Below are 19,170 nucleotides of genomic sequence, written 5' to 3'. Positions count from 1 at the left end.
TAAAAGCAGCCACTGTTCAAAATCCAATGCCAAGTGTCCTTGTGTACCAAAGTGCAGCACGAGGCAGCACAGCAGCTCACAAGCAAAGCAGCTGGAGCAGCTTTAGGAGCTGCAGCCCGAGGCCAAGGCCTGCAGGGAAAAGGGCACTTTGCCAGGGCAGGATCCTCCCCTGAGCCACAGCACCACGGGCAGGCTCAGCTGTACCAGCACACACTGCAACGAACACACTACACTCTCCAACCTGGCAAAATCTGCATTTAATTTACAACATAGTAAAGGTTACAGGTAAAAAGCTCAACAGAAGTGTGAAAAGGCCTATTACATATTACACAAGTGTACAAATGTCTGTACAAAGCCCCTCGATGTTCCTGTCCCCTCGTGGCCAGCTGTGGCCCCTAAGCTCTGAAATAATAAGAGCTGGTTCAGAGTCTGAGAGGAGAAGAGCTTTAAAAAATGAGCAGTAAAGTTTTCCTTGTCAAGAAAAATCTTGCAAAAAAAATCCTAAACCCCCCCAACCCACCCCTCTTGCCCTGAAATAAAAACAAAAAAAAAAAAAACAAAAAAAAAACCCAAAAGAAAAAGAAGGAAACCTGCTCAACTTTTTTTTTTTGTCCTGACTAGTCTAACTCTTAAGAGTTGCCTTCAGAAAGCATCTGGCTGGGAAATGAAAATCTTAGAGGCCAGACTAAAGAGGAAGATTCTGAGTTATTGTGGGAGCACTGGGAAGCAGAACAAATGCCCAACAGCTGAACCATAAATGGCAACTTAAACACAGAGCAGCACAGCTGGATCATGGAGCAGGTGTGAATCCACACAAGGAACAGTCTGAGCTGGATGGGATGGAGTGGGGAGGGAACAGAGCAGTCTCTAAAGCCTGGCTCTGTGAGCTGGGCAGTGCCTGCTGGCACCTCAGGGACATGATAGAGCAATCACTGCAGAGCAGAACTCACAGATTGTGGGGCGTCTGCCTGAAATGGGTCTGGTGCATCCAGCATCCCATCTCACAGCACTGAGCCAGCCCCATCCCATCTCCTGGAGCACAGCACTGATCCAGCATCCCATCTCCTGGAGCACAGCACTGATCTAACATCCCATCTCACAGCACTGATCCAACATCCCATCTCCCTGGAACACAGCACTGATCCAGCACCATCCTGCCCCAACAACCTGGCACCCCCTCCCCAGGTAGCTGCAGTCCTGCACACACTGAGCCAGGTGCATGCTCTCATTTCAGTGCACATTTCCTGGATCCCCCAAACAGCAAAGGAATGTGACTTGAACTGCATTAGAGTGTGTGCAAAAATCCAGAATAAACATAAGAATAATAAAGCTCTGGCCTTACCTTGCATAAAGTACAGCCACAATATGTCTGAGTATGTGAATAATTTTCAAATCTAAACCCAAGGAACTAAAGGGCTTGAGCAACAACCCAAGTCCACTGAGAATTCCTATTCTGGCTCTCAGCAGCACTCAATTCTCACCTGCAGCTTCCAGCAGCTAAAATATCAGTGTGTGGGGAACATGCCAGTCCCCCCAGCTTTCTGTCTTGATGAACCTCATATACTCTAAACTTTAAAGTTCCATTTGCAAGTAAAAAATGAAACTATTTAAGTTACAGGGGCCACCAAGTCTAAAAGAAACTCCACTGTGTTAACTTCACCCTGAGCTATCCAGGGGAGTCACCGTGGCACAGTGCCTGATCCTGTTGGATGTTTGCACCCTGTATCCATCCCACAGAGCCCATCCTGCAGCACTGGAACAAAGCTGAGGAGCCCAGCTGCTTCCCTGCTTATCCATCTCAACTCACAGCTCATGGGGTGATCTAGTGTTTTATGTGGAAATCAAAACAAGCTGTAGCCAAACTAAAAAAAATAATAATAAAAAAGACAATGCCCCTCATTGGTGGGGTTTTGAAAATATAAAAAATAAAAGCTGACCTATATTCTGCAAGTTTTACAACTCCTTCCAATGGGATTCTGCGAGGCTTGGCCCCACCAACATTTCCTCTTGACAGAGCTGCCCTGCTGTGAGCATGTCCAGCAGGAACAGAGTCAGCACAGCGAGCCCAGCACTGAAATACACGGACCTGCAGGCTCATGCCAGAAGTGACAATGAAATTGTGTGACTGCCCCTTCGACTTGTGGATCCAAACTCAGCACAAACACCTCTGGGACAGTGTGGCTAAGAAAAGGCTGTAGGGGTTTTGGTTCAAAAGGAAACGGGAGCTGTATTTTTTTTTTTTTATAACAGACATATAAAAACATTTGAAGACAGATCTTTAAAGGATATTTCACTCCTCCAATCTTGGTATTACATCTGTTAGGACACCGAAAGTTTAAAAAGACGATACCGCACATGAAAAGTTTCTGGAGTTGTGACTCCTGCCCTCCCTCAGCCCAGCTCAGATCAGCAGGGACGGGGTCGGCTTCTTGCCCGGCCAGGCCTCCTTGGCGTATTTCTTCTTCTTGGGTTCATTCACAGCTTCGGGGTTGAAGACGGCGGGGTTGGGAGCTGGGTTCATGTTCACCGTGGAGGGCACAACCGGAGTCAAGTCCACATCGGGGGCGAGGTTGGGGTAGGGCATGGGCAGCCCCCCGATGAGCGCGGTGCCGTGCACGCTGTGGGGCTGCGAGCCGGCCTCGCTGTGGGTGGGGGGCAGCCCCCCGTAGAGCCCCCCGCTGTAGGGGAAGCTCTGCATGCGCCGCGACGCCGACTCGTCCGTGGGCAGCGAGCCCGCATTCTCCAGGCGCTTCTTCTGCAGGCAGAGCAGTTGGGAGAGTCACCCACAGTGCATGGAACCCTCGACCTGCCTGAACTGGGTGCCAAGACTGTTTTCTGTTGTGCTCTGATTTCAGGGTTTACCCCAGAACCTCGGGTCCCACCCCTGATCATTCCCTCCCAGGTGTGTCAGTCACCTCTCCTTTCCCCTCCCAGCACTGTCTGTCACTCCTGGCATTCCAGAAGTGATTGGCAGATGCCAAGGATGCCCTCTACCCCTGGGGGGACATTGGGCCATCCAGGTGTCCTTTGTCCCTTTGTCCATCCCCTCCTGTCCCTGCTTGGTGGCTCCCTGCCCCTTCCCTGCCCCTCTCCCCGGGTTCAAAGGAGCAGCAACCACGGGCTCAGGGAGTTCTGCTGGAGCTGGTGCTGCATTCAGAGGCCTGTGGGCCAGAATAAAGCTCTGCATCCAAACCCTCCATCAGAACCGACTCCTTTCCTTCACCATCACCTCAAAGCTTCTCTGCCAGAGGGAAACCTGAGGAGCAGCCCCTGTTATGGGGGGAAGCTCCATCCCAGCACCACCAGAGCTCCTGCAGGCCTGGACTTGTCCCCACGGGCCCAGCTGCAGCACCCAGCCAGCCCAAAGTGTCTGTGGGGTGAAACACCACACACCCAGCCGGCCAAAGTGTTTGTGGGGTGAAACACCACACACCCAGCCAGCCCAAAGTGTCTGTGGGGTGAAACACCACACACCCAGCCAGCCCAAGGTGTCTGTGGGGTGAAACACCACACACCCAGCCAGCCCAAAGTGTCTGTGGGGTGAAACACCACACACCCAGCCAGGCCAAAGTGTCTGTGGGGTGAAACACCACACACCCAGCCGGCCAAAGTGTTTGTGGGGTGAAACACCACACACCCACAGCCCAAAGTGTCTGTGGGGTGAAACACCACACACCCAGCCAGCCCAAAGTGTCTGTGGGGTGAAACACCACACACCCAGCCAGGCAAAAGTGTCTGTGGGGTGAAACACCACACACCCAGCCAGGCAAAAGTGTCTGTGGGGTGAAACACCACAGTGCTGCTGTTTGGTTCAGCAGCAAGGGCCAGACAAGCTCAGGCACATCTTGTCCAGCTATATTAGTAATATTCCAATAGTTTTCCCCTAAAAATGCCACATACAAAGTGCCAACAGACCACATCCCAATCTTTGTCCTACAAGGTTTGCTCTGGGTTCCCTTGAAAACCACTACAATAAACTCTTTGAGGTGCACAGTGCAGAAGGGAGACAAAAGCTGACACTCAGGTGTAACTCAGATGAAGTCTGAGCACCTCTTCACCTCCTTTCCACTCCTGCCAGTCTGGAGCTCATCCTGAACAAAGACTGAGTGGGTCACAGGATGTTCTGGGTTGGAACAGACCCACAAAGCTCACTGAGTCCAACTCCTGGCCCTGCACACGACACCCCAAGTCCCACCCTGTGCCTGAGAGCATTATAACACAAACTTTCCCTCCCCTACAGGAAGAAACTGCAACTTCTAAATCACTTGGGTAATTTTGCTCCTGATCACTGGAATCTTCTCCTGCAGTCTGGGTTTATGGAATATCATCCTTCTCCACATGATGTTATTTAGTGTATACCAGCAACAAGTGAAATTGCTGTTACACAGTGCTTAGCTGCTCTGAAGCTCTGAAGATCTTTCTTTTTCCTTGCATATTCCAATTAATTAGAACACTCATCTTGGAGCAAAGCCTGAACCTGCTTGTTCTAGTACACAAATGTATGAAACATCAAACACAGTATTAAAATAAACAGACTCTCATTGTTCCCTTCTATTTTCCACATTTCCCACAGTTTTATCTGACACCTGGAACTAATGCACTAGATTTCTAGAAAGTGTTTCTTTTTGGGAGGAAAAAAAAATCACCATTGATCCCATGGGTTATTAAAGAAAAAAGCCAAAGCTGGGTTCAAAGGGAAATGCTCAAATTTGCTAAAAAAGACAACTGTGAAACACAGACATCACTTCTGCCTAGCAATGAAACACCTCCCACGTGGGAGCACTGTTTCTAATGTGCAATTCATAAATCATAAAGTGAGATCATCAATGTAATGTGCTAATGAGAAAATCAGGAGTCACCCCATACCTTAACAGGGACCACTGCTGTCTGTACCATGTTCCTGAACCGCCCCACAGATGGGTCCACGTCCTCTGCAAAGAAAAACAGGGATGACAGTGAGCACAACCTGTGAGCACAAGCAGAGATGATGCCTTCAGTGAGCACAACCAGAGATGCCTTCAGTGTGCATATGGGAAAACAACCTCTGTGGGGTAATGTAGGAATGTGCCCCCCGTTGATGGAGTGACCAAATTATTTTTTGTCTCCTTAAAAAGGAAATAAGCCCAGAAGTTTCTCTCCTCAATTAGGTAAAAGACCTCTCATAGGAGCTTAGGGACTTCACCTCAAACCTGAGGACAGCCAGCTCCTTACCTGGATTGATGATCTCATCATCATCACTGAACGTCACTCTGGAGTTCTTCCGCTTTCGCTTTGGCCTCTGGATGTCCAGGTTCCCCTCCTCAATGGTCAGTGTGGAGATCCTTTTGTTGTGGGCTGTGTTAAACTCTGTCAGATTCTGCAGCAAATATAGAAATAAATGAAGTCTGATTTAATCCCATGACTGTGCACATCAGAAGACCACAGGACATTGTTTAGTTTCAACTTCAGCGTTAGATTTGTGGACCTGATGATCTTAAAGGTCTTTTCCAACCTAAATGATTCCATGGCTAAGCAAACAAGCAGGGAATGCTGTCCTTGCTGGAAATGCCATCAAGGCAGTGTGCCATCATACTTGTGGTGTTTGTGAGGGTCCCCAGGACGAGGTGAGAGATGAGAATATATATTGTATTATATTGTATTGTATTATATTGCATTGCATTGCATTGCATTGTATTATATTATATTGTATTGTATTATATTATATTGCATTGCATTGTATTATATTATATTGTATTATATTGCATTGCATTGTATTATATTATATTGCATTGTATTGTATTGCATTATATTGCATTGCATTATATTATATTATATTATATTATATTATATTATATTATATTATATTATATTATATTATATTATATTATATTATATTATATTATATTATATTATATTATATTATATCATATCATATCATATCATATCATATCATATATTATATTATATTATATTATATTATATTATATTATATTATATTATATTATATTATATCATATCATATCATATTATATTATATCATATCATATAATATCATATATCATATCATATGTCACATCATATCATATCACACTATATTACATTATATTACATTATATTATGCTATACTGAAACTATACTAAAGAAAAAGATTACATCAGAAGGCTTGATAAGAATGAATAATAAAAGCTCATGACTTCTCAGAGCCTCAACACAGCTGGACCATGATTGTTTATCCAACATGTGAATTGTTTTAATTTAATGACCAATCTCCAAATCACATTCCAAAGCAGCAAAACAGGGAGAAGCTGAAGCTTCCCAGGAGAAGAAATCCCATTTATGGGATATTTCAGAATATACCACGGTGACAAATACTCACGTCCAGTTCTGTCTCCTCCTCTGGCAGCCCCAGCAAACCCTTGAGCTCCTCATCCTCACCCCCCATCTTCTCATCGCCCTTCACTGCTGAGGGCAGAGTCTGGGGCTTCTCTCTCAGGGTGTAGGCGCGCGTGGAGGCGCCGAAGGAAACCGTGGAGTCGATGGGGATCTGCTGGGGCTTGTGAGCTTCCAAACGGATGTGGCCCAAGAATGTGCCATGTGCTGGGGACAGCAAAATGCAAAATAGGCTGCTGAGCTTGAGCTGTTCCAGTTCAAGTCTGAGAATCTCAGATATGGTAACATTTGTTCCAAGGTACAAGGCACTGAGGTACTGCTGAAAGCATCAGCTGTGTAGATCCACCATGTCACAAACTGAGATAACACACACCAGAAGTCCTCAAAAAAATCACTGGAAATAAACTACAAACACCTTTTACTTTCTGTATTCCTGCAGGTCCTAATGTACTGTCTGGACAGTGTAAAAAAACACCTGACAGGTTTTAGACCTTGGGAAATCACCCTGAGAAGACAAGGCTTCACTAAAATTGTGATGGGAAGGTCAAGACACTTTCCTCATCTCCTTTGGCCTCTTACAAGTCAGAAATGTTTGAAACACTCAGTGAGGAGCTGTAGGCTGACTGCAGCAAACACTCCTTTGCCCTAACCCTTGTCTTTCCCTATGATGCAAATTCAAATGATATCCATTTGCCCACAGTGCAGACAACAATGGAAAGGGAAAAAGTGTCTGAGATTCAGAATGTTTAAGCACTGAAGTACAGCTCTTCTGTCTGGTTAAATGCCACACTACTTACTGCTGTTCAGATCTATGAGGAAAACCCTCTTGAGATGTTTGTGATAGACCAAGGCAGCATGGACTCGAGAGCAAGACTGGTGGTCAATGGTAAAGTCACACAGATCAGGATTTCTCCCAAAGAGATAGTATTTCTTCTCATCAATGATGAGTTTCTGAGGTAGAATATCAAACAGAGAAGCATATTAGACTCCTAGAATCTTTTGGAACTTCCTGAAAAAAATTCAAGAAGGTGAATAAATAGAGCAAATTCAAGACAAAGCATCAACAGCTCATCAATATTTCAGTTTAGTCTGGCACTGCTAAAATAAACTCAAGTGTGCTCCACAAACACTGATCAGCTCTGCAAGCAGTTACCTCACAATTTCAGTTACCATAAAAACTGATCAAACCCTTTCTCATTCTTGCCCACAACTGAAACCAAAAGCATCCTGTAAGTTTTCATTTGCAAACAATACTGCCCTGCCCGGGGAATGCTTCCAAGAGATTTTGCAAAGACACAAATTCATGGAAGTTACTGCAACAAATAAGAGAATTTTATTGCCTTTAATTCAAGACAACATTTCTAAAATGTTCTGTGCCTCTGAGCTATAACCCAGTGTCTTTCTTCACACACTGAGCTTAAACACTGCATGGCTTGTTTTGCTGTAGCACTTTGCAGACCCAGCAATCACAGGGACACTGATGGCTCGGTGAGTATCAAGTGCTCAACAACCCCCAGGATTTAACAATGCTCCCCCTTGGTTACTGCTGCCTACCAGGAAAGATAAAAGTGAAAAACTCTCTGCCACCTGTACTGAGCAGGGAAACAAACACAAGGATCACACCCAAGTGCTGTTGGCTCGGTGCTAGAGGATCTTGCAATAATATTTAAATTAGTGGCAATGGTACCTACCAGCAGCAGTTCTTCCTTTTAGACAGAGAAGAGGAGGAGCTGAGGAAAACATGTGAGGGAAAACACCATGGTGGCACCAAGGGCAGGGGAGAGGGAGAGGGAGGAGCTGCTCCAGGTGCCAGAGCTGAGATTTCTCTGCAGGCTGTGGTGAGACCAGGGGGAAACAGTCCCTGAAATCCGTGAATCCATGGGGGAGGCAGAGATCCACCCACAGCCTGTGGGGATCCACAGGGGATGCAGAGATCCACCCACAGCCCTTGGGGATCCATGGGGGAGGCAGAGATCCACACACAGCCCGTGGGGATCCACAGGGGATGCAGAGATCCACCCACAGCCTGTGGGGATCCATGGGGGAGGCAGAAATCCACCCACAGCCTGTGGGGATCCATGGGGGATGCAGAGATCCACCCACAGCCCGTGGGGATCCATGGGGGATGCAGAGATCCACCCACAGCCCGTGGGGATCCATGGGGGATGCAGAGATCCACCCACAGCCTGTGGGGATCCACAGGGGATGCAGAGATCCACCCACAGCCCATGGGAAAAGGGCTCACACTGGAGCAGGTGGATGCCAGAGACAGCTGTGATCCACTGGAGACCCAAATGGAGAAAGGGCCTTTGCTTCCAAACTAGAGCAGCAGCCCAGCCTTAAAATCCTGCACCCCACGGATGAGTGACCCTCACCACAGCAGTTCTGGGAAGAGTTTTTGCCCCTGGGAGGGACCCCATGGCACAGCAGAGAAAAGAATTCTCTCCCTGAGCAAAGAGATCTCAAGTGATGAACTGACCAAAACCCCCACAGCTGGGGGGGGAAAAAAGGTGTTTTAAAGGCTTATTTTATTTCTTGTTAGCCTCCTCTTACTCTGTGAACAATACATTTACTTTATACCTTTAAATTTGAATCTGTTTTGCCCTCAGAGTGTTTTTTTTCTCCCAATCCTTATCTCAACTAATGAGCCCCTCATTAATTTTCCCCCTCTCCTCTGTCCAACTGTAGCAGGATAAGTGAATGACTTTTGTGGGTGCCTGGTATTTGTATCAAACCACTACACCCAGAAACATTTCTGTTCCAGTCAGCTTCAAGTTAGGAGTCTCTCCACACTGAAATACATTCACTGGTTTGGGTTTCTCTCTGTCAACAATGGTAAAGAAACTTTTCTTTATTTATTACTTTCAGTGTGATGTAAGACAAAATATGAAACAGAGAATGAGGTGCTGTAATAAAAATAACTTGCTGTATCTGTGCTGATCACAACACTGCTCACAGATCCTGAATGTGGGAGGAAAAATCAAATCAAACTGTATTTCATGCTGTAGGACAGAGCAGAACTCTTGCAAAATAGAGAATGCTTGGTTAATCTGACTGTAATGCAAACTAAAAAATAAACTGAGCAGACAGGTTTGTCAAACAGCAGTACAAGGGGAAGAGGTTTAACTGATGGGAGCCCTGCACGGCATGAGGCTGCCTTGCACAGGCAAGGGAAAATCACTTCATTCATTGTTTCAGAGAAAAAAACAACAGATTTGAAGATAATGAATTCATGAGAGAAAGGAAATATTTATGAATAAGTGTGGAAAATGATGGGGAATGTTCTGCTGCTGATACACCAAATCCATCAAACCCTAATTCCATACCTCAATGAGTTTGTCTCCTTTGACTACATCCAGATGTAAGCCAGGTGGTGGTTTCCCTGCCCTGGAAAATAAAGGAAAAATATAATATTTAAAACATTTAATAAAAATTTTATTTATATTAGAGCTGCTTGAGTTACAGACCAAACCTACACAAATGTAACCAGAATTATTTTGGGGAAAAGACAAAAAATCCCATCATTTTCTTTTCCTCATTGCAGATTCCTTCTGACAACACATAAACCAAGAATATTTTATGGTAAGAGTGAAGGTAACAGGACATGAAACATCTCAAGCTTTACCTCTCCAGGTAAAAATAATTTGATTTTCACAATAAACAGAGCAAATCCTGAGAGCACATGGTGTGAGACCAACAACCAGAGATGGGGGCAGGCTAAAGAGCTCTGTTATCCCATGTCACCCTCAAAACAGCACATCTCTGCCCCTCAGAGAGCACAGCAAGGGCTGAACCCATGGGGCAGCAGGAACAAACTGGGCACCTCCAGTGCCCCAAGCCAGGCTGCTGCTGTGCCACAGCAGCACACAGGATCCCTCAGCTCTTGGCACCAAAGGATCTTTCCTGCTCACATATCTCAGGATCTGCATCTCTAGGAGTTCCTCACAGGTAACATCTCTGCTGCTGGAGCAGCCTTGCAGGCAGCAGCAGTGACCTGGATCTGGTTCTGTGCAGAGATCATGTTCCCATTCCTCAGGGAACAGTGCCAATGGCAGAGATGTTCTCAGGGTGGCTGGAGAAGAAAGAAAGGTCACTGGTAGCTGAAGTTGGCTGAAGGGGTTAAATGCAGATGTTCACATTTCTGGGGTGTGCCTTACATTGATTGGTTTTTCTGTGTTGCAAGGTCAGCTCCCCTCAATAATTCCATGTAAGAACACAATCTCCTGTTATTTCTACTTCATTTCTTTGCCAGGCATTTTCCTTTCCTGTTTCCCATCCATCACACCAGCCTGCCCACATCTCTCTGGCCCATTCTGAACTGACCACTTGGGACTTCCACAAGTTTTCTTGTCAGGCCCTTCTCAAACACTGAGGATTTACCACCCTAACAAGGATATGGTTCATTCTGACTCCTATTGTTTTGGATGGACAAACAGCAGCAGCAGAAGCAGAGGATGCTGAACTCCAGCACAAGTGGTGACTTCAGCAGTGCAATGGGATTTTGGTGGTGTGGGGGACAGAGCAGTGAGCAGAAATGCTCCAAAGGTGGGACACAGCCTGTGTGATGAGCTGCAGTCCCTCAGCACAGCCAGGGAAGCTCCTCCTCTGAGGTGCTGCTCAAGAAACTCCCAGCCAGGCTCCCCTGAGCTGCTCCTGTGCTCCCTGCACATCCCAGAGCTCAGCTCTCACTGGAACACAGGTTCCTTTCATGGATTCCTGCCCACTTCTCAGTGTTCCCTCTTCCTGCCTCTGAGCACTGGAAAACTTCTCTTCTCCCATTCCTCTGAAATTGCCAAGTTCTGCTCACTCTGCAACCCAACTTTTGGTCATTTTCACACACCAGCCTTACTCTGATCAAACATCAGCCACTTCCCCAATTTTTTTTTTTTCTTGCCAAACAGATAAACCTTTCAACAAATTCACTCTACAAGCTCCTTCTTACCCAGTCTGGCCTCTACTTTTCTTTTCAGTGATCTGTTCCTGGATACTCAGCCTGTCCTAACACATTTTAGCACCTCCTCCCTGTACCTGTCAGGTCATAGAGAATCCCCAGGAGCTCCAGCACAGCTGGGTCCTGTCTGATGCTCATGTTTTGCTCTGCTTTTTCATTACTCCCTCTATTTTCAGTTTCATTCTTGCTTTTATTTTTATTCTGCCTCTACCTTCAACCTTATTTTCAACAGATAAACCAAACTCAGTATCACAAGGCAGTGCCTTCAGCTGTGAATTAAAGTGCTAGAAAAATCTACCTATTCTCTGGCTTCTTTGGACTGCAGAGAATCCTTTGTAGGCAGTATTTCCCTCATCTACCTATTCCTGCAAACACAGGAAGGTTGTAAATACTGATTATGACACCATGAAAACAAATTCACAGAAGTAATTTCTGATAGAAAACTCCTTTGGAACATTTTAAGTCAATGGCACAGTTCAGGCTGCCCAAGTCAGGTACCTGAAAAACCATTTAATGAAAAAAAGCAGAAAGATTGCTCAGTTTTATATTAAAACTAATTGGTTCCAAAGCCACCAAAGATCAGAAGTAATGCCTGGATTTGGAAGTATCAGTCACCTTTCACATGTTCTGCTCCATCAAGGAGTAAAACATGAAAGGAAATCTCTTGCACAAATCTCCCAGAGGAAAGTTTGTTAGAAAGCTGGACTTATGTTGGTACAGCAAACCAGTTTTTCCCCATTTTATGTCCAATTTTAAAAAGTCCTTTCCCACTAAACTAATTCCACTATGTGCTAAAATATCCACTAAACTAATTTTCCTGCACTGTTCTGGAGGGTGAAGAATTACTTGAGGTCAGCAGATTGTCCTCTCTACAGAACACAGAGAGCCCTCAGCACTGCCCAAGGTCAGTGCTCTCCTATCACAGCTTGGCTCCAGCACAAGAGCTTGTGCTTGAAAATGAGAAAAAAGCAATTTCTTCTGTACCTTGCAGATGGTGCATCAGTCCCCAGTGCCTCCCCTGGGCAGCATCCTGCAAGTGACCTGAAAAGAACTGATTTTTGATAACTGCAGATGCACTGAATGTGGTGGGCAATAGATGAGTGAGTTTGATGCTCTGCCTGCCTCCTGAATCCTGAAATTCCTGGGAGAGAGTTCCAGGATTCAGGAGAATTAACGGAGAATTAACAGACTGACTGGCAAGGAGAACAGGAGCATTCCCAGCTTGGGATTTCCCCACATATGGATTTGTACAGAAGACATCAACTGCTTACAATGATCAGCAGTTAAATATTTACAAGGGATAGCACTGAACAAAACCAGCACAGGTTTTTGAAAGATTTAAATACCCACAAGCAAAGAAATCTTTCTTCTCTACTAGAAACAGAAAATTGTGTTTCTTTGCTTTGTCCACCTCATGCTCCACAGGCCAGGCCATGTCTCTGTACAAAGATAAAGCATTTTGGAAAAGAAGGACAAGGCCATTTACACTTTGGAATGTGCCAAGTAAGAGAACTGAGGTTTTACAAATCAGGAACTCTTCCACAGGGCAGATTCAATGCTGACATGCCAGCAGGGTTATAATGTCCAAATCCAGCTGAAACTCAGCAGCCTGACTGATGTAAATCACCACAAGAAATTTGGAATTGTTGCTATTAAGGACATAGACAGCACAGCCATAATTCTATTGTGTTAGTTTAGAATTAGGTCAATTATTTGGGTTAAATGTGACTCAGAACCTAAATTTAGCCACTTCCTAAAAATCTTGGCCTCTGTGACTCATGTACACACCTTCATGTCCAACTTCAAGGACAGGGTGGAATTTGCAGAACTCTGGAGCAGAGAAATCTGTGTAAAAGCATCACCAGGAACAGCAGTTCTTGGGCAAAGAAACTAAAGAGAAGCAGTTTCTGTCTTCAAATAAACTATTTGTAATGTATGTCCATTCCAGGACAAATCTGACATCCCCACTACTGAGGTGTCAAAGAGAGCAAAGAATTCCAAATTCCAAAGAGAGTCACAATTCCAAAGTGACACCAGGACAAAAGGACAGGCAGGCAGTACCCACTAAACATCTGATCCCTTCAAAACCACACACCAGATAACATCTGCACCTCAGAGAAATCACTTTTACCACCTAAAGCCAGCTCAGAGGGTTTGCAAAGCTCTTAATCAAACTAAGATATCTAATTGTTATCTGAAGCCATTTTCTGATCTCATGGAATGGGTGAATTTTAACTCCAGGAAGTATTGGCACCCTCTTTATGCCAACTGGAAATGCACAGCCCAAATGTTGGCTAATGCACACAGGAGTTCCAGCACATGCACAAACATGTTCTGGCACCTGCAAGGTGCCAAAGTTTTAATCTGTTTTAAGCTTAGCTGCTGGAAACACAAGGAAAGAAGGAATAAATAGTGTGTGGATTATGAAGAAACAACCTATAACAGCACAAAAACTAAATCAGAGCCACGATTAAATCAAAACTGGGAATTTCAGAGCTGGAAATGGGGTATTCAGGTACTATCCAAATTATGGAAGAAGTAAAATGATAGAGGCAAACATCAAAAGCATGGGGAAGGAAAAAATGCTACTCCTTTGGATTATATCTAAGATGCATTTCTCATGTGATTGGTGCTCACAGGTTCCAGCCAGCTTTCCTTAGAAGCAGGAACATAAATAGACAGGTAAAAACTGTGATTTTCATTTTAAAGGTAAAGACTGTGATTTTCATTTTAAAGGTAAAGACTGTGATTTTTGATTTTTTGATTTAGAGGTTGAGGAGACTGAAGATAATTCACTACAGAAGAATCTGCTCTGACTGTGAAAACTCTCCAACTCCATGCTCTTGGTCACCCAGAACTCTTGGAATGCAGCCCTGCAATGCTGCCTGCACAGGAGAATTTCTGGTGCTTGTGTCAGACCAGGCTTCCTGCAGGGTATTTTGACATCCTCTTAAATCAGAACTTTGAATAACACCAGTATTTCTCCAATCTTGCTCCTGCAAAGCAGCTCCAGCCTGGAGAATCCCACCTGGGAAAGCTCAGACTGGTTCCACATCACACCTGAGCCCTCTCTGTTCCACATCACACCTGAGCCCTCTGTGTTCCACATCACACCTGAGCTCTCTTTGCTTGGCTCTGAAAGGAACAAACACTTTAAAGCCACGAGCTGCAAGATCAGCAGATGTCAGCAGAAGGCATCCAGAGCTTTAGCATGAAATATATCGACAGAAAAATAACCAGAAATAAATAAATAAATGAATGCACCTGGCAGAGCTCCTCACTCCAGCATGGTTATCACCACCAGCATTTCCCATTTTGGGTTCAGTGCTCAGAACACAAACACTGTGACTGGGAGCTCTCCAGGCTGCCTTCCTGCTGGCTCACTTCTTTATTTTTCCTCTTTTGGGTTTCAAAAGCAGCATTAAAGAAAACCACAAAGCTTTCACTGGTGTTAGCTGCCAGGTCTGCATGTGCCAATTGGACAAAATCAAATTTTACTTCACAGCTATAAATACACAAAAATGGTCCCTAAAACCATTACAATGTGCAAACACACAACAGAGTCCAAGAGAAAATAAAAAGTTTCCTTACAATGTACAAGGAAAGAGCCCAGACAGGAACTTTGCTGTACCCAAGAACCATTTTGGAATATGATTGTAAAAGGACATTCAGGTTGCAAGAAGTGAATGACAAAAAATCTTTAAAATGTGAGAAGAGAAGAGAACCAGGCACCCAAACATGCCCCCCTGACCCCTGGGTCTGGATCATCTCCCACATCCCACCTCATTTCTCACCCAGCACAACAGACTGTGCTTCAGAGCCAAACCAGGGCAGGGACAAGGGAAACTCTGTCAGACCCTGCCACAGACACAAACCAGGGACCTGAGGAGCCCTCACAGTTCCAGGTGTTACATTCTCTCCTCCAGATGGGATTCCTTCAGGAACTCATCTGCAATAGCATGGAAGGCACTGAGACTGAGACTGAGCATTTTACAAGCTGTGCTTCCCCAGCTCCTCCATCTACAGCTTTCAAAGGTACAAGTTATTCCAATTTACCATGGAATATAATGGATATTGTGATCACTGCAGTATAAAAACATTAGGGGAAAAAAAATTATATTTCAAATTTCAAGCTGAATATCCAGAACAATCTTTGGCTTTATCTGGTTCATTGTGTCATCATCCCATGGAACACCACCCTGTCTCATGGAGATGTTTATTGTTTATTATGTTTATTACTGTGTATGTTCAGCACAAATAAGACCCTACAATATATGAGGAATTCTCCTCCATGAGAAGGTGAAATGGCTTTACCAGCTAATGCAGGCACCTAAAAACCAGCTCTAAATGAAACACATGAGCACTGTCACAAAGCTCTGAGAGCTACAGCACAGCTGGGTGAGCAGGGACAGCCTGGGCTCTGCAGGGACAGGCAGGGCTGGGCCACACAGCTCCAGCTCTCAGGTGCTGTGGGCTGCTTGTGTGATTGAAAATACCACAGTGCCCATGCCAGTGCTCTGGTACCCATCCTGGTACCCTCCCAGTGCTGCTGTACCCATCCCAGTGCTCTGGTACCCATCCTGGTACCCTCCCAGTGCTGCTGTACCCATCTCAGTGCCCCTGTACTCATCCTGGTACCCATCCCAGTGCTCTGGTACCCATCCTGGTACCCATCCCAGTGCTCTTGTACCCATTCTAGTGCTCCTGTACCCTTCCCAGTGCTGCTGTACCCATCCCATGCCATCCCATGCCAGTGCTCCTGTACCTATCCCAGTGCTCTGGTACCCATCCTGGTACCCCTCCTGGTGTTCCAGTGTTTCTGTACCCATCCTAGGGCTCCTGTACCCATCTCAGTGCTGCTGTACCCATCCTGGTACCCATCCTAGTGTTCCTATACCCATCCCATCCCATCCCATCCCAGTGCTCCTGTACCCATCCCATCGCTCCAGCACCCAAAGAAGGCAGGAGAGGCCGGATCTCTTCAGCGATGATCCAAGCACAGAACAAACCAACAAGGGCACCCCGATGCCAGGCTGTGCTCCCGCAGGAGATCCAGGGCATTTCCAGGGCTCCCTTCCACCTCTGACCCAGCCCGGGGATGGTCGCGATGCCGCTTCTGCAGCACCCAGCCCGACTCCTGAACTCAAGCTAACAAAAACCCCAGCCTATTTCAAGCTGTCAGATCTCCCGTGCCGCACACACGCCCCGAGCAGGATATTTCATTCCTCCCACAGCCCGGATTCTGCCTGAGCTCTGAGGAAAAGCCTCGGCACCGCAGGGAGGCCCCGCGCCCCCCGCGGCGCTGTCGCTGGCGGCCCCGAGGGCCGCGGCCGGAGCCCGCCGTGCCGGGCAGCGCGGTGCGGGCCCGGGGAGCGCGGCCCCTCCCGCCCCGGGCCCCGCGCGGCCGCTCACCAGCTCGGGCACTCGAACAGGGACCCGCCGCCCGCCGGGGCCGCGCCCGCCGCCATCTTGGCTCTGCCCCATTCAGCCGCCGCGGGGCACCCTGGGAGCGCGGAGCGGCGCGCGCCGCTCCCGGCCTGCCCCGCGCGCCAACGGAGGGGCGGGGCCTGGTGATGCCCCGCCCACACACGGCTGGCCCCGCCCCCGACCGGACCCGGACCCGGACCCGGCGCGGGAGCTGCGGACAGACCCGGTACCGACCCTGGGACAGCGGCGGTACCGACCCTGGGACAGCGCCGGTACCGACCCTGGAACGCGGGGACAGACCCGGTACCGACCCTGGGACAGACCCGGTACCGCCCTGGGACAGCGCCGGTACCGACACTGGAACGCGGGGACAGACCCGGTACCGACCCTGGGACAGACCCGGTACCGACCCTGGGACAGCGGCGGTACCGACCCTGGAACGCGGGGACAGACCCGGTACCGACCCTGGGACAGACCCGGTACCGCCCTGGGACAGCGCCGGTACCGACACTGGAACGCGGGGACAGACCCGGTACCGACCCTGGGACAGCGGCGGTACCGACCCTGGGACAGCGGCGGTACTGACACTGGAACACGGGGACAGACCCGGTACCGCCCTGGGACAGCGGCGGTACTGACACTGGAACACGGGGACAGACCCGGTACCGCCCTGGGACAGCGGCGGTACCGACACTGGAACGCGGGGACAGACCCGGTACCGACCCTGGGACAGCGGCGGTACCGACCCTGGGACGCGGGGACAGCACCGGTACCGACACTGGAAGGCGGATACAGCGCCGTTATCGACCCTGGGACACGGGGACAGCCCCGGTACTGACCCTAGGACAGCGGGGGTACCGACCCTGGAACGCGGGGACAGCCCCGGTACCGACCCTGGGGCTCGGGGATAGCCCCGGTAGCGCCTCTGGAACGCGGTGACAGACCGGGTACCGACCCTCGTTCTCAGGGACAGACCCGGTACCGATCCTGGGACAGAGCCAGTACTGACACTGGAACGCGGGGACAGCGCCCCTGTCCGAGCAGAGCCCCGGGCACGGCCCGGTACGAGCGCTCCCGGCCCGGCCGCCGCAGCTGCCCGGGGCTGTGCCCGGGGCGGTACCCGGGGCTGTGCCCGGGGCGGTACCCGGGGCTGTACAGCGCGCTCCCTTCCCGGCTCTCACGGCACGCTCGCTCCCCAGAACGCTTCCAGAAACTCCCGGAGGGGTTTGGAGACGCATCCAAGAGCCAGGATGTGTCACCCTGATTTTTTAAGATTTTCTAAGCCTTCCGATGTTGACATTCTTGTAACGAACTTTCTCCCACACTTTCTGTGAATAACTCGTTGTTTTGCATTCTTTTCTGGAGGAGGAGAAATTTGATGGGCTGTTGGTTTGCCCAGTGTCATTGGAGAGGTGGCACTGTCACCCTCCAATCCACTGTCACTTTTAGAAACCTATAAATGTTGAAGTGTCTCATAGTGACACCAGGACACTGCAGCAACAGCCACGGGAGTTTCATTAATCAAGAGTGTTAAAACCACCAGTTCTACTGCCATGAACCATGATGTGCAGAGAGGAGAAAGGAGTCAAGAAGTTACAGAAACCCTGAGCTCAGCTCCCTGTACCCTCAATTCCAGTTTCCAGAGGAATAAAACAGGCAAGAAGAAGGATGGAGCCTACAAATAATGCTCCTGTTTAGGTCTGGTGACCTAAACAAACAAACAAAACTAAGTGCTTCTGTTCTTAAATGGCAATGTGACACCTGGCAGCAGGCATGCACAAATCAATAGCTCCTGCCCATTTCCTAGGAAAACTTTAAAAAAGGAGCAGGACACAGAGTTCCCTTGCTTTCAAGTCAGATTTTATCATACAGGCTCACCAACAGCTATAAGTTCTAGCAAAAGACAAATAGTGAGAGCTGCCCCAATGCTGCTCTGTGGTATGAGATTAATTTTTCTGGGATCAGCTATTGTACAGGACTCTGCACAGAACTATTGTGTGTGTCCTTGTGAAATGGATTTTGTGTTTTCAGGGAGATTCATTCTGAAAAATCAGGGAGCACAGAACTAAAACTGCAGGAAACACTATTTGCTGATGTAAACTCCTCTACTCCACTTAAGAGGGTGAGGGAATTTGCAGGCAGTCCTGACATGGGAAGAGATGGGAATCTTGACTCCATGTTTCAGAAGGCTGATTTATTATTTTATGATATATACTATATTAAATGATATATTAAAACTAGACTAAAAGAATAGAAGAAAGGATTTCATCAGAAGGCTAGCAAGGAAAGAAAGGAATGGAATGATAAAATCTTGTGACTGACCAGAGAGTCCAAGACAGCTGGGCTGTGATTGGCCATTAATTAAAAACAACCACATGAGACCAATCCTAGCAAAGCATTTTTCATAAAATATCATGGCTACA

General features: G+C 47.5%; 1 protein-coding gene and 1 non-coding gene across 2 annotated transcripts; both read right to left on the bottom strand.

Moving 5' to 3' along the window:
• Positions 1-2,263: 2,263 nt before the first annotated feature.
• PPP1R8 (protein phosphatase 1 regulatory subunit 8) lies at positions 2,264-16,824 on the bottom strand. The gene is made up of 7 exons (XM_063177502.1): positions 16,733-16,824; positions 9,696-9,756; positions 7,167-7,320; positions 6,356-6,576; positions 5,212-5,356; positions 4,867-4,931; positions 2,264-2,755 (listed from the first exon to the last, which is right to left on the bottom strand). The coding sequence occupies exons 1-7, from the start codon at positions 16,786-16,788 to the stop codon at positions 2,402-2,404; spliced, it is 1,056 nt and encodes a 351-aa protein (XP_063033572.1). The 5' UTR covers positions 16,789-16,824; the 3' UTR covers positions 2,264-2,401.
• On the bottom strand, positions 7,739-7,874 carry LOC134430157 (small Cajal body-specific RNA 1). Its single transcript, XR_010030747.1, has one exon. It is a non-coding gene; the product is annotated as a small Cajal body-specific RNA 1 (non-coding RNA).
• Positions 16,825-19,170: the final 2,346 nt, after the last annotated feature.

This window comes from Melospiza melodia, chromosome 27, assembly GCF_035770615.1.
Source record: "Melospiza melodia melodia isolate bMelMel2 chromosome 27, bMelMel2.pri, whole genome shotgun sequence".
In the NCBI taxonomy this organism is placed as follows: Eukaryota; Metazoa; Chordata; class Aves; order Passeriformes; family Passerellidae; genus Melospiza; species Melospiza melodia.
Note: the sequence above shows the minus strand (reverse complement) of the source record. Positions and strands in the feature narration are given on the sequence as shown.

Bases quoted from the DNA above. Each gene is read 5' to 3' on its own strand.
- PPP1R8 (XM_063177502.1), bottom strand. From the start codon at position 16,788: ATGGCGGCGGGCGCGGCCCCGGCGGGCGGCGGGTCCCTGTTCGAGTGC. The intron at 7,321-9,695 runs GTATGGAATTAG...ATTCTACCTCAG, and splicing joins AAGGAGACAAACTCATTGAG to AAACTCATCATTGATGAGAA. The intron at 2,756-4,866 runs GTATGGGGTGAC...CTCTGCCTGCAG, and splicing joins CAGCAGTGGTCCCTGTTAAG to AAGAAGCGCCTGGAGAATGC.